The following is a 15,126-nucleotide window of genomic DNA, read 5'->3' as shown; positions in this document are numbered from 1 at the left end:
TGTATCATTTGACTTTAGATATGGCAAGATGGTCAGACTTGTTTTTACTTAAATGATAATGATAATAGTAAGTTACTACAGAAAAAAAAAGAATTTTCAAAAGAATAAAACAAATTGTCTACAATTTATTTTTCAATATTTTAACTATGCAACTGGATCAACTATAAAATTTCACTTGCTTATTAACTTTTTTCAATCGATGGGAACATTTTCCAAAAGAAAAAGGAAGAAAGAGATATGCAGATGAGCAGATGGATTATTCTTCGCTTACCAACATGTCAATTACATTATGGCCTGTACTTCATCATGTCAGCCCACAGGGCAAATATTTCTGGATACTGGAATATATTATCTGACAATCCAGACTACACAGAGCTTCACTTCAGAGAAATGGCACAAACTACAGATATTTCCATGTATCCATAGAAAATAGTGTTTTTAAAGCTACCTGTCCATTTATTTTTTCTCTCAAAATGATGGACAACAAAACACACTGGATAATATATTTAAAGTATGTAAGCATATCCATATGAAAGAGTGTAAAGATTCCATAAAATTAAATTCCAATATTTAACAACTTTCGTAAAATTCAATATTTTAACAACTTCCATAAAATTCAACATTTTAACAGATTCATACAAAAATTCCAATATTTTAACAAATTTGCTGTTTCAAAAGTAATGAATTTGTAGAATGAATACAGTACAATGCATGAGGTGCAATCAGGTTTCCAGTGACATGAAGCAAAAAATACAAATATCAGTTAAAACGTCTCTAGAAATGATAATCTTATAAAAGACCTAACATTGAATGTTTCCAAGACAATATAGGACATACACCTGTTCATTTATTTTGATTCAGGTGAAACCATAAGGAAAAAAAAAGATATAACAATAATTTCAATTTCCATGTTTGATAATTTTTTTAATTAACTTTGAAGATGGGATGGGGCAGGAGTATATAATCAATTTAGTCCCTTTGAAATATCTTTTATCCCCATGACTTGGAAGATAGGTGGATACAGGGTACCTAGCTTAGTGGTTTTTATGTTGGTAACACATTTCTGGTCATGGCTGTTTCATTTTCAGCTCAAGTGTTTTGTTAACCAACCATTAAACAAATCTGTCTCTTAAAAATTTGGTCATTTCCAAAACTGTTATCTATCTACCCATTTAGTTATTTTCATACATGCATATGTGTCTTTAATCTTCTAAATGTATCTGCATTCTAACCTTTTCTTTTCTCCTCATCTACTTGTTTATCTACATATATATATATATATATATATATATATATATATATATATATATATATATATATATATAAACTTTATCAAAACATGGTTTGAAGGTGCAAACAAACATATAAAGAAAACAAAGGTTCTATATATGTAAAATAATGTGATTTCCTTAAATTATCCTATATATTTATTGTAACATCTTTTCTTATTTAAGTTGTGATATTTTAATCTTATATTTCTGAGCAAGCGCAAATCCCTCAAGAGCAAGTAAGGCTATAATGATTACCAAAGTTTCTAAATGTGTACATGGTTGACAATCAACAAAATGGTGTGTGTGTGTGTGATTTGGATTTTTAATGTAGCTTTAACAATTTTTCGGTCACATCGCTACAATGTCTGCAGTGTGGCAGTTTATAGTGATGTCTAGCACTGGGGAATCATGCCACAGACATGCAGCATGATGTCCTACCTAGTCACATTATCCTAACACCAGGCCGACCAGTCCTAACACTAACGTTTTAATGCTGAGCGCCAAGCAAGGCAGCTGTTAGTACCATTTTTATAAGTCTTTCGTAAGACTCGGCCAGGGATCGAACCCACAACCTCCCGCATCTGAGGTGGATGCTCTAAACACTAGGCCACCGGAGCAGTCACGAAACATTGCAATTTACTCCCATCTACCCTGCTAGACTTAATGAACAGCTGACAGCTACTGCTCATGTCAAATGCTGCTCATACTGTGATATTTCATTTGCGGTGTGTCTATCATGTCTTATGACAGGATTCAGTTTGTAAGACAAGTCTTTGTTTTATATATCTGACCGTTTCAGCAAAACATCCCTTGGATGAGAGTGATATTGCTTCCTACTGGTACAAATATGTATAAAATGAAATGATCGATAACGCTGCTGTATGTACCACCTAAATATGTACATGGAATGCTTTTCTAAGATTTATAATAACTAAAAAAGTATGCAGTGGCCCTAAAACGTCAAATAGTATTTCTTTAAAATAAAATTTAACAAACTGAATGCTCTGTTAACAAACATGTTTAAAGTAAACTGCTGTACTTTAGCATTATAAGCAAATGGGCCTGATGCATAATATCGTGTATGAGCTAGTACTCATTTCTGGCAACTGTGGCTTTTTCCTAATGATGCCGCATTTGATGTGAAAATCACAGATACATGTAAATACTTTAAGAATACAATTAACAGAAAAAATCCTGCTAAACAATCTTCTTAAGCAGAAATGTGGAAATATGTAATTTATAATTTACTTGGAAATGGTAGATTCTGTGACGATGAAAGCGACATGTATGTTTTTTTTATCACATTAATCGATTTCGTAAATGCTTACTGGCAGTAAACTACACTAAGCATTTTACATGTGCTTATGTTGCAGCCTTACAGGCAAGTTCAATTTTCCAGTCACCACGCCTTATTTCAAAAAGTGATCTAATGCAAACTCATTTTTGAATTGCAAGAGACATGTCCTACAGCATTTATTTTTTCATAATACCATATTGCTGTATGAGTGTCTAAAATTTAATTGATGCAATTTGTAATGTGCAATAAAGACTGCTCAGATTGTCTACTTGGAGTAACCGGTCATGTAGCACTCTAACAGGAGATGATTAATGTGGCATATAAATTACGTTCAGGCAGTATCTCTCAGAAATGTACACTCTGAATGAATGAAAGTGTATCTGATTAAAGTTCATTATCAGTCTACAATAAAACCTAGAAATTATTATCTTACTCTATTTGCTGTGACCAAGGGAATATACTACTTACCATAATTTTAAACATTCTACAGTGTTGGTTAAGTGACTGCTCCTAACAAAGGGCATAGATCCGGATCATCAGGCAATAAATGTGACTGCATATCTCAGTAGGTGCAGTCTGCAGTTGAGCAGACTTAAGAACAAGTATATAAATTAAATGAAAATAAAAATTTAAAAAAAATTATTGAATATACTCATCATAGGTCTGATCAACCACTAAAAACAAGCACATCAAGAAAATATCCAGCCAAACTAGCTTCAAGCAACCTCTGCTATGAGCAACCACCTGTCATATATGACCATATTTGTACAGAATGTATCAATTTTATTATATAAATGCACTGCTGTGAGTGATAATTAACTGAACATGACAAACACTATGCTCAGTTTTAAAACTGATATGAACAACTGTATCACAGAAACAGATAACACTATATTGAGTTTCAGAACTAACATAAACATATGTATCACAGAATCAGATAGCACTATATTGAGTTTCAGAACTAACATGAACATATGTATCACAGAATCAGATAGCACTATATTGAGTTTCTAACTAATATGAATATATGTATCACAGAATCAGATAGCACTATATTGAGTTTCAGAACATGAACATAATTCAAAGAAACAAAGCACTATATTGAGTTTCAGAACTAACATGAACATATGTATCACAGTATCAGATAGCACTATACTGAGTTTCAGAACTAACATGAACATATGTATCACAGAATCAGATAGCACTATATTGAGTTTCTAACTAATATGAATATATGTATCACAGAATCAGATAGCACTATACTGAGTTTCAGAACTAACATGAACATATGTATCACAGAATCAGATAGCACTATGATGGGTTTCAAAACTGATATAACAACTGTATCACAGAATCAGGTAGCACTATGAAGGGTTTCAAAACTAATAGGAACAACTGTATCACAGAATCAGATAGCACCCTGATGGGTTTCAAAACTGGTATGAACATCTGTATCACAGAATCAGACACTACCAACTATTATTTAATACTGAATTGCAACCATAATTATTCTAAAGGGTCTGTTGGCAAAGTGTAGATTATTTCTATGACCTGATGAAAAAGATGAGATGAGTCTGGTTACTGGTTTTCTTAAATCTACATGGGGGACCCTGGTAACATAGCGGTCTAATGTGCTTGCCTTTACAGATCACAGACATATCACCTCTCATCCATGTGGATTCAAGTCTCTGGTTTGCCCAATATGGGTATGTGAGAAAGCTTGCCAGTGGCTTTATGGGACAGTGGTTTTTCCTAGGATCTTCTCCTTCGAAAGATATTGGCGGCCATATTTACCTTATCAATCATGTTATGAAAATGACATTAAACCCACAAAAACTGTATAGATCTATATGTAATCTGATTAAAACTGAGATTTACTTATAATAATTTGTGCCAATCTACTTGTAATGATCTGTTGCTGTTCTTCTTGTATTGATCTGTTGCTGTTCTTCTTGTAATGATCTGCTGCTGTTCTACTTGTAATGATCTGTTGCTGTTCTACTTGTAATGATCTGTTGCTGTTCTACTTGTAATGATTGGTTGCTGTTCTACTTGTAATTATATGTTGCTGTTCTTTTTGTATTGACCTGTTGCTGTTCTTTTTGTACTGATCTGTTGCTGTTCTTCTTGTAATGATCTGCTGCTGTTCTTCTTGTAATGATCTGCTGCTGTTCTACATGTAATGATCTCCTGCTGTTCTACTTGTAATGATCTGTTGCTGTTCTACTTGTAATGATCTGTTGCTGTCCTACTTGTAATGATCTCCTGCTGTTCTACTTGTAATGATCTGTTGCTGTTCTACTTGTAATGATCTGTTGCTGTCTTACTTGTAATGATCTGCCGATGTTCTACTTGTAATGATCTGTTGCTGTTCTTGTTGTTGTTGTGGGGTTTAACGCCATTTTTCAGCACATGATAGGCTATACATGGCGGCCAGTATTAATGGTGGAGGAAGAACCCGGGAAAACCCCGGAAAGAACCACGACCTACGAGAAGCTACTGGCAAGCTTTCTCACATACCCACATTGACTGAATGCAAGACTCGAACTGCCACAGACAGAGGTGAGATGGCAATGATCTGTAATGGAGAGCGCTTTGGACCACTCGACCACTCAGGGCCCTTGTTCTTCTGGTAATGATCTGCTACTGCTCTACTTGTAATGATCTACTGATGTTCTACTTGTAATGATCTGTTGCTGTTCTACTTGTAATGATCTGTTGCTGTTCTACTTGTAATAATCTGCTGTTGTTCTACTTGTAATGATCTGCTGCTGTTCATTTTGTGGTGATCTGTCGCTGTTCTACTTGTAATGATCTGTTGCTGTTCATTTTGTAGTGATCTGTTGCTGTTCTATTGTAATGATTGGTTGCTATTTTATGTGTAATAATCTGCTGCAGTTCTACTTGTAATAATCTGTTGATTGTTCTACTTTTAATGATCTACTGCTGTTCTACTTGTAATGAATGGTTGCTGTTCTACTTGTAATGATCTGTTGCTGTCCTACTTGTAATGATTTGTTGCTGTTCTTCTTGTAATAATCTGTTGCTGTCCTACTTGTAGTGATCTGTTGCTGTTCTTGTAATGATCTGCTGCTGTTCTACTTGTAATATGTTGCTGTTCTACTTATAATGATCTGTTGCTGAGATTTTATTGTCTATGTTGTAAAGATTCTAATTGTGTCTTGCTTTATACTGAAGTTGCAATTATCAAAGCCACATTCATGTACTTTCCATTGAAAGGTTAAGCTGAAGGGTCATTCTGGTCAACTATGACTTCCTTTTTTCCCCACTAGCATATGATTATGGTAAGTTAATGCAAACAAAAATGACCCTTTCCCTGCTTGGAATTTCTTTTATAACTGGCGCAAGACCAGCCAATAGAAATGCAAATGACTATAAGGTATGCTGCGGAGTTCATTTTTTTAGTATACTAGTTTTTGGGATCACACTGGTTTTGTGCAAAAGATTGTAATGTCAGTTTATGCAGCTTTTAAATTGCTACAGATGTTTAAGGGGTCATATACTTTTTCTATTATTGAGCTGTTATTACATATATTAAAAGTGTTTTTTTATAGTTTTTTAATGAGACAGTACTTGCAATTATGCCAATTTATATGTAACCTCTCTGATCAAATATAATAATAATAATAATAATAATAATAATAATACCATTATTAATCCTTAATACAAGGTGTAACACAGGTAGCCAAAATCCATCTCATGCCCTCTAGTAAAATAACAAGAGATAATCCTGTGCAAACATCTAGAGTAAAACAATATGCAAAACTGCAAAACAATTACGCTATTGTACAAACAACAATCAAGTAGAAAGAATGTTAGAAGAAAACATTAAACAGTGATTATTCATTTATGGTTATTTTGACACTCAGATTTACATTCTTCATTTTTAAATTCTTTTGGAGAATAACAGGTACCATTCCATTAACACATTTCCAGCTGCACAACATATGCTGAGTTTACACAGCTAGACAAATGTACTGGTGGACTAGTGGTTCGAGCATATCCCTTGGATGTGGGAGGTTGCAGGTTCAAACCCCATCCAAATCATACCAAATAAGTACAAATGGTACTAACAGCTGCCTCACTTGGCACTCAGCATTAAGAGGTTAGTGTAGGGACTGGTCGGCCTGGTGTCAGGACAATGTGACTGGGTAGGACATGATGCTAAATGACTGAAATTTTTTTAAAGCTATGTAAAAAATCCAAATCACACACACCTGCACAACTAGAACACCTGAACTTTCTATACTTCAGCTACTAATAAAAGTAGACCTGTCCCTTACTGTCCATTAAATACAGTTTTCATTGCGCACCTATGGAAATTTAAAGAGAATTACATTTTTCTAATATAATGGCTTTAAGAACTAAATATTGCAGATGCGCGTTATATCTCACTAGAATTCATATAATGCAGTGCATCAAATATGGACTAAATGTCTTGTAATGACATGTCAGGCCACTGATTGTAAGGAAGATATCACAGAATGAAGTCAGCAGATGCTCCAATATGTTCACAGGTGATATAAAATATAATTAGTGTCAGTGATATTCTTTCCAGCATCAGATGAATTAATTGAGAGCATAGTCATTTCTGGGGTGATAACTGATAATAAACTCAGTTGCTAATGACAGCATCAGTGCAGTGAGTGAACCCTTTTTAATGGCAGCTGTAAGTTATCCTTGCCTGCACACCCTTCTCAATGATCGTGGTTGCCAATTATTAAATAAAATTCAACACTATTTATATTTTGCTGCAAAACAGTTGTTCAAAACAGAAATGTTCTGCTTTGGTGGTCTAAAAGTATGTCAACTGACCCTACTACAGTGTTGAAACATATGTTGCTTAAAAGTGGTCCATGTTCAGTAGGTGGTTGATCATGACGGTACATTTATTTCATAAAACTGATCCATGGTTGTTAACGATGGGTGGTGGCAGCACATAACACAGGTCACTCAAAATGTTTTATTGTACATTTCAAGAACTTGAAACTCTATTTAAACAAGGTCGCAGTCACTATAAGCAATATGAAACTCCAGTTCAACAAGGTCATACTGACAGAGCAATGTGAAACTCAGTTTATACAAGAACTCAGTTTCCACATAGCAACATCCACCACGAGCAATGTGAAACTCAAGTTTCCACATAGCAACATCAACCATGAGCAATGTGAAACTCAAGTTTCCACATAGCAACATCCACCATAAGCAATGTGAAACTCAGTATCCACATAGCAACATCCACCATGAGCAATGTGAAACTCAGTATCCACTTAGCTTAGCAACATCCACCACGAGCAATGTGAAACTCAAGTTTCCACATAGCAACATCCACCATAAGCAATGTGAAACTCAGTATCCACATAGCAACGTCCACCATGAGCAATGTGAAACTCAAGTTTCCACATAGCAACATCCACCATAAGCAATGTGAAACTCAGTTTCTACATAGCAACACCCACCATAAGCAATGTGAAATTCAGTTTCCACATAGCAACATCCACCATGAGCAATGTGAAACTCAAGTTTCCACACAGCAACATCCACCACAAGCAATGTGAAACTCTGTTTCCACAGGGTAACATTCACCACAAGCAATGTGAAACTCAGTTTCCACAGGGTTACATCCACCATCAGCAATATGAAGCTCAGTTTCCACAGGGTAACATCCCCCCATGAGCAATGGTCACATCCACTATGAGCATAAATGTTACTCAATTTAAAGTCACATACATCAAGAATATGCAACTCAAATTCAACAAGGTGAGTTCTACTGAGCAATGTGAAACAAAATTCCAATAAGGTGATATCTAAAGAACAATTTGAAACCCTATTTCATCAAGGTGATCTCTACTGAGCAATGTAAACCTCAATTTCAACAAGGTGATATCTAATGTGAATATAAAACTCAATTTCAACAAGGTCATATTTAATGTGCAATGTGAAGCTCAATTTCAACAAGGTCATATTTAATGTGCAATGTGAAACTCAATTTCAACAAGGTCAAATCTAATGTGCAATGTGAAACTCAATTTCAACAAAATCATATCTATGTGAATGCGAAACTCAATTTCAACAAGAGCATATGTAACGAGCAATGTGAAAATCAGTTTCAACAAGGTCACATCTACTCAGCAATGTGAAACTCAATTTCAACAAGGTCAAATCTAATGTGCAATGTGAAACTCAATTTCAACAAAATCATATCTATGTGAATGCGAAACTCAATTTCAACAAGAGCATATGTAACGAGCAATGTGAAAATCAGTTTCAACAAGGTCATATCTACTCAGCAATGTGAAACTCAACTGCAACAATTCAAATTTCAACAAGGTTATGCCACATGCTGTTTTTTATATAAATTTTCATACTCTAAATCTTGTTGAGCCTGCCTTGGAGGCAGCTTGACAGCAATCACTTTGACATCTGTGTTCATGTCCACATCCTAGGTTGACTTCTGTTTAAGATTTTTTTTAAAAACTTTACTTAACATAAATTAGCACAAAGTAATTACTGTGTTGTATGTGATTTGGATTTTTAACATAGCTTTACCAATTTTTCTGTCATATCACTAAGATGTCTGCAGTGTGGCAGTTTACAGTCATGTCTAACACTGGGGGACAAATGACCTCAGACATTCACATTATCCTGACACCAGGCCGACCAGTCCTAACACTAACCTCTTAATGCTGAGCGCCAAGCAAGGCAGCTGCTATTACCATTTTATAACTATTTTGTATGAGTAGGCTGGGGTTTGAACCATGACCTCCCACATCTGAGGTGGATGCTCCAACCACTTAGGCACTAAAGCAGTTTAAAGTAATTATTTATAATGTATGCAACAGTTGGCATGAATCATAATACAGTAATTATTTGTAATGTATGCAGTAGTTGGCATCAATCAGCTCAAAGTAATTATTTGTAATGTATGCTGCAGTTAGCATTGATCAGCATAAAAAAATATATGCAGCAGCTGACAGGAATCACCACATAGTAATTAGTAATGTCTACTGTAGCTAGTATCAATCACCATAATGTAATTAGTAACATCCAATGTAGCTAGTATTAATTACCATAAGGCAGTTAGTAATATTTACTGCAGCTAGTATCAACCATCATAAGATAGTTATTAATATTTACTATAACTAGTGAAAATTACCATATGGTAATTCTACAGCAGTTAGTATCAAACACCATAAGGAAATTAGTAATATCTACAGTAACTAGTATCAAAACCTTATTTGATAGCAGATCTGGTGTGTGTGTGAGATTTGGATATTTAAAGTACAATTGTTCCATCATATTGCTATGATGTCTGCAGTGTGGCAGTTTATAACTATGTCTAGCACTATGGCATCATGTCACAGACATTTAATATCATGTTCCATCCAGTCACATTATCCTGACACCAGGCTGACCAGTTCTATCACTAACCTCTTAATGCTGAGTGCCAAGCGAGACAGTTTCTAGGATGATTTTTTTCATATGTGTGGTACGACTGGGCAGGGGTTTGAACCTGCGACCTCCTGCATATAAGGCAAATGCTCTAATCACTTCAGCCACCAGTGAACGAGCAGTTGCAGTTGGATTTGACATATCAATGAGTATGTAACAGTGACTCATGGGTAATTGCATAATGCACAACTAATAACACTTTGTAGTCCACCACATAAACTATTTTTTTAATACAATGTTTTTTATTGGAACAGTATAAAATCTCCAATGTCTAATGTCTTTCACAAAAGCTACATTTGTAATATAGAGCATTTTAATTGATTATTATTCAACAGCTAATAATTGTATATCTTCCACATAAGCTTTTTTAAACTAGTGCATTTAATCTGAACAGTATACAATCCCTAATAATTGTATGTTTTCCATGCAAGTTATTATTTAATATAGCATAGTTCACCTGGACAGTATACAATCCCTAATAATTGTATGTTTTCCATGCAAGTTATTATTTAATATAGTGTAGTTTACCTGAACAGTATACAATCCCAAATAATTGTATGTTTTCCATGCAAGTTATTATTTAATATAGCGTAGTTTACCTGAACAGTATACAATCCCTAACAATTGTATGTTTTCCATGCAAGTTATTATTTAATATAGCGTAGTTTACCTGAACAGTATACAATCCCTAATAATTGTATGTTTTCCATGCAAGTTATTATTTAATATAGCGTAGTTTACCTGAACAGTATACAATCCCTAACAATTGTATGTTTTCCATGCAAGTTATATTTTAATATAGTGTAGTTTACCTGGACAATATACAATCCTCAATAATTGTATTTTTCCATGCAAGTTATTTTTTTAATATAGAATTCAACCAGTAGTGTATTTAACTGAATAGTGTTTTATCTAAACAGTATAAAATCCACAATAACTGTTATGTCTTCCACAAAAGCTACATTTAAAAAAAGTATATTTTATCTTGACAGTAAACAATCCTCAGTAAATGTATGTTTTTCATGCAAGTTATTTTTTAATAGTGTATTTTACCTAACTTCAACCTAATAATTGCATGACAAATTCAAAGATTTATGTGAGTTATGCTCACTACCTTTGCTGAGAGTTAACATGATTAGTTTTGAAATCTGAAAGGAAGTGTAGTGATGAATTGCAGCTGTATGGTTTTCTATTCGTTTCAGGTATTACAGGAGGCAGCTGTAACATTCTCTGTTGTCACAAATCAGTCCAGTAACGTTAATTTCACATCACAGAAGAAGAAAACGTAAAAATGAGGACATTATAAATAAAGTTTACTTCATAACTATGCATCCTGTTGATTTGAAATTTACATCTTGTACAACAGTAAATGTACATATTCAATATGGCTGCAAAACTGTAAAAACAATCCCCAGAAAAGATTGATTATCGTACATACTGCATTACTTCAGACAACACTTTAATGAGGAAAATGGACTGATTATACGTGTCATAATCTGGAATTCAACTGAAAATTCAAGTGGAAGTGAGGACAATTAGATAAAAGCTGCGTTCATTATATGTGTTATAGTTAGGTCCTCTTATCTAAGGAAGTAACGCTACTGACACCGTCATATTTGTTAAATAAAGGCTCTGTGAATTCCAAGTTCCACCTGCATGGATTTCTGGTTTTCCAGTGTCAATAAACCACAGGAATTATGAGCTTGTAAATAGAATTAAGGACTTGTAAATGCGAGTAAGGACTTGTAAATACAATTAAGGACTTTTCAATGATACGAATGAACAGCTAACAAAGTCCTTGCAGAGTTTTGATTCAAATGGGACACAGTATTACTATTATAATGTAAAAACTACAGTATAAAATTTAAAGGAAAAAAATGAGCCCACTGTTAATGAATTAGTGTTATTTGTAACTGTATGAAAACCTAATGAGAGTGGGCCAAACAATTACATTATCACTTGTTCAGTCTGAACCCTGAAAAACACGGACTTCCAATGAACATGTCAAAAAGTGTGTATTCCTATAAAAAATCTATTGACCAGTTGTAGAAAATACAGTTTCACTCCAAATTATTGTGTTACTCAGGAAATGATTGTAGACTGGATTCAATGTGGAATACGACAGATGTTAGTAAGAATAATAGTAGCGATTCAATGCCCCAGAACATCCCTGAATATAACTGGTGGGTGATGCTACTTCTTCCAATTGTCCTATTTGGATTGGCTGGAAATATCCTGGTGTGTATGGCTGTTTCCATGGAGAAGCGCCTTCAGAGTGTCACAAACTACTTCCTGCTATCTTTGGCAATCACAGACCTTCTGGTGTGCTTAATAGTTATGCCACTGAGCATGGTGAATGAGTTTATAGGTATGCATCAATTCCATTTCAGGTACATGTCAGGTATATGCAAGGTAAGTCTGGTACATTATTACCTCATTATAAAAATGTCCATGGGAGTCACAAAGTATATCTTCTTTCAGTGAGATGATCTCATAATGAAGCACCTGGTACATGATACAGTACTCCCTCATTATAACCATGTCCATGGGAGTCACAAAGTATATCTTCTTTCAGTGAGATGATCTCATAATGAAGCACTTGGTATATGATACAGTACTCCCTCATTATAACAATGTCCATGGGAGTCACAAAGTATATCTTCTTTCAGTGAGATGATCTCATAATGAAGCACTTGGTATATGATACAGTACTCCCTCATTATAACAATGTCCATGGCAGTCACAGAGTATACCACCTTTTTTTTATTATTCTCGTAATGAAGTTAAATGATACATATAATTTTGCTATAATTTCACAAAAAGTAGTCCATGACCATATTTGCCTTACAACAGAAACCGTGTTATATGAAGGTGCCTTATAGCAAGGAAGTGCTGTACAGTGATTCACCTAAGATGCAATATTTACATCCTCGTGCATAATTCATACAGAAACAACTCAATCCCAGATATGTCGTTCAGTAATGTGCTGGACAATTAGAGTGATGTCACCGTTCACTTACAATTTCTTGCTTATATCAGAGCCTGACCTGTGAGGATGTTATGTGGTGACAGATCATAGTCAATACTATTTGCAGTTGGGTATGAACTAAGCTTAAAGAGTCAACGGCACTGATTTATTAAATATGATTTCAACATTTATCACTTATTTCTTCCACATCAAGAATTATACAGTTTTCAAATAATTTCATACTAAAGTAATCATGATGGCGCATGTGGCCCTAAATATATTATATATATATATTCTTAAGAATATTTCAAGGATATGCTGTTGAGATATATACTAAGAGGAGTATTTCAAATATTGGCTATTGCGATATATACTATTAGGAATATTTCAAGGATATGCCATTCGTCTGGATAAATCAAACAATTATTTGTTGAAGTTTGGACAATTAAATCTATAATGCATATGTTGGTGCTAAGGATTGATCCCCTATCTGGAGATAATAGATGATTGTATCTTTTTGTCCTGCTTGTTTTGTGGGTGATGATGGATGGCAATGCCACTATCAGTTTCACCTTGACAAGGAATGCTCCCCAGATACTGGATGATGGATACTCCCTTTTATTAAAACTCAGGAAAATATAAAGACTACACATAAATGGAAAATAATTCACATTTTATTTTAAGAGATCACTTTCACAGAATGACCAGACAAGTTTTGGAAGAATTTAATTAGTATGAAATTTCCGGAACAAGGTTCGGAGGGATTTTTGTCATATTGTTTTATTGGTTCTTTCTTTACAAAAGTCCCAATTTTTATCTTTCTGGAAAAATAGCTTTACTTACTCCTGACTAAACACTTGAATATACCAGAGCTCAAGAATGATATATCTTTAAATATGTTTCTAAAAACAGTGAAATATTGTGGTTGATTTCACAATTTGCAAATAAATCTATGAAAGCAGTTACCTTTTAAAACTGGCAGCCAACAAAATTCCCCATTTTGACTTTTCTACCAACTATTCTTTGAAAAAATCCAATAATGAGTGTCTGATTTTTTAAATTTTTCTTCTGCCAAATCAAGACATAATGTCACCTGATAAAAATCCAAGTGGATACAATGTGGCAATATTGAAGTAATTACTATTTTGATCCTCACATGCTGAATTAAAAGCTAGCAACTTTCCATTATCACATCAGTACTTAATTATTTGGGTAATTACACAAGGCTAAAGAACTAATATCCATAATTAGGACAACACTAACACTGCTTCAAATAGGTTTATAAACTTTCCTGCAGAGAATTTCCCTGCAAGCTAGACAGCTGCTTCCAACACAGAAACAGGGAATAATTACAAGCTGACCAGTAGTACCTGGTAGAAAATAGGGGTTATTGTTTAAGACTTTTCCATCATGGATTGGATCTATATTAAAACACATACCAATCTGATATCAGATGTAACATAGGTCTACAGGGGACTTCAGGCCTACTGCCGCCCTGAACCTATACATGAATCAGTTTTACTGGGAATGGGGTTAGCTGCTATTATTGGTTGTGTGCTTTATCCCCATCAGTATCCCCCACCCCCCCTTTATGCAAACACCTTTTTGCAATAGTGTCTTGGCATATTATGAAGTCTGTAATGATCTTATAACTCCCAGGGAGCATTAAAATAATTACAGACAAATGGGACATGTCATATTAGGTTAAAAACTGCATTTGACCTGTAAGGAAGATGAGGTTTAAAATCCATACATTGCAGTCATTGATGTGTTGTCATTAAACATCATTATCTTTGCTGTTTTGTTGCTTGTGCCACCTCTGCCCCCCCCCTTCTAAGTGCAAATCAGGAAGCTCAGATCAGAGATCATTGTCACCAATGGATGAAGTAATAAAATCCAGTATTTCTGGCCCCATAAAACAAAAAGGGTTAAGTGCAGTTGAGTAGTAGATGGTGGCATGCACTAAATATTTATTAGTTTCCAGTTAAGATGAGAAAGCAATTGTTTAGTACTGTCAGTTTAAGTGACATCTGCATGCCTCCTTTTGCTACATTCACTAGTAATAGTGCCAACTTCTACCAGCTATAATCTGTGTGCTAAACCTACCATACAAATAT

The 15,126-nt window shown here is 34.5% G+C and overlaps 2 protein-coding genes across 3 annotated transcripts in view; one reads left to right on the top strand and one right to left on the bottom strand.

Annotated features, from left to right (window-relative positions):
- The window catches only part of LOC149799360 (26S proteasome non-ATPase regulatory subunit 1-like), a 392,984-nt gene that overhangs the window by 72,692 nt on the left and 305,166 nt on the right, over nucleotides 1-15,126 (bottom strand). The gene's annotated exons all lie outside the window — the stretch shown is intronic.
- LOC149799363 (5-hydroxytryptamine receptor 2C-like) overlaps nucleotides 1-15,126 on the top strand; it is a 43,323-nt gene that overhangs the window by 3,891 nt on the left and 24,306 nt on the right. Inside the window, exon 2 of the mRNA XM_089958688.1 lies at nucleotides 11,244-12,409. Within this exon, the coding sequence (XP_089814814.1) occupies nucleotides 12,151-12,409 (259 nt within the window). The 5' untranslated portion in view covers nucleotides 11,244-12,150. The remainder of the gene's footprint in view (nucleotides 1-11,243; nucleotides 12,410-15,126) is intronic.

Source organism: Sinohyriopsis cumingii, chromosome 5 (genome assembly GCF_028554795.1).
Source record: "Sinohyriopsis cumingii isolate HCF-2022 chromosome 5, ASM2855479v2, whole genome shotgun sequence".
Classification (NCBI taxonomy): Eukaryota; Metazoa; Mollusca; class Bivalvia; order Unionida; family Unionidae; genus Sinohyriopsis; species Sinohyriopsis cumingii.
This window is presented reverse-complemented; position numbering and strand designations above follow the sequence as displayed.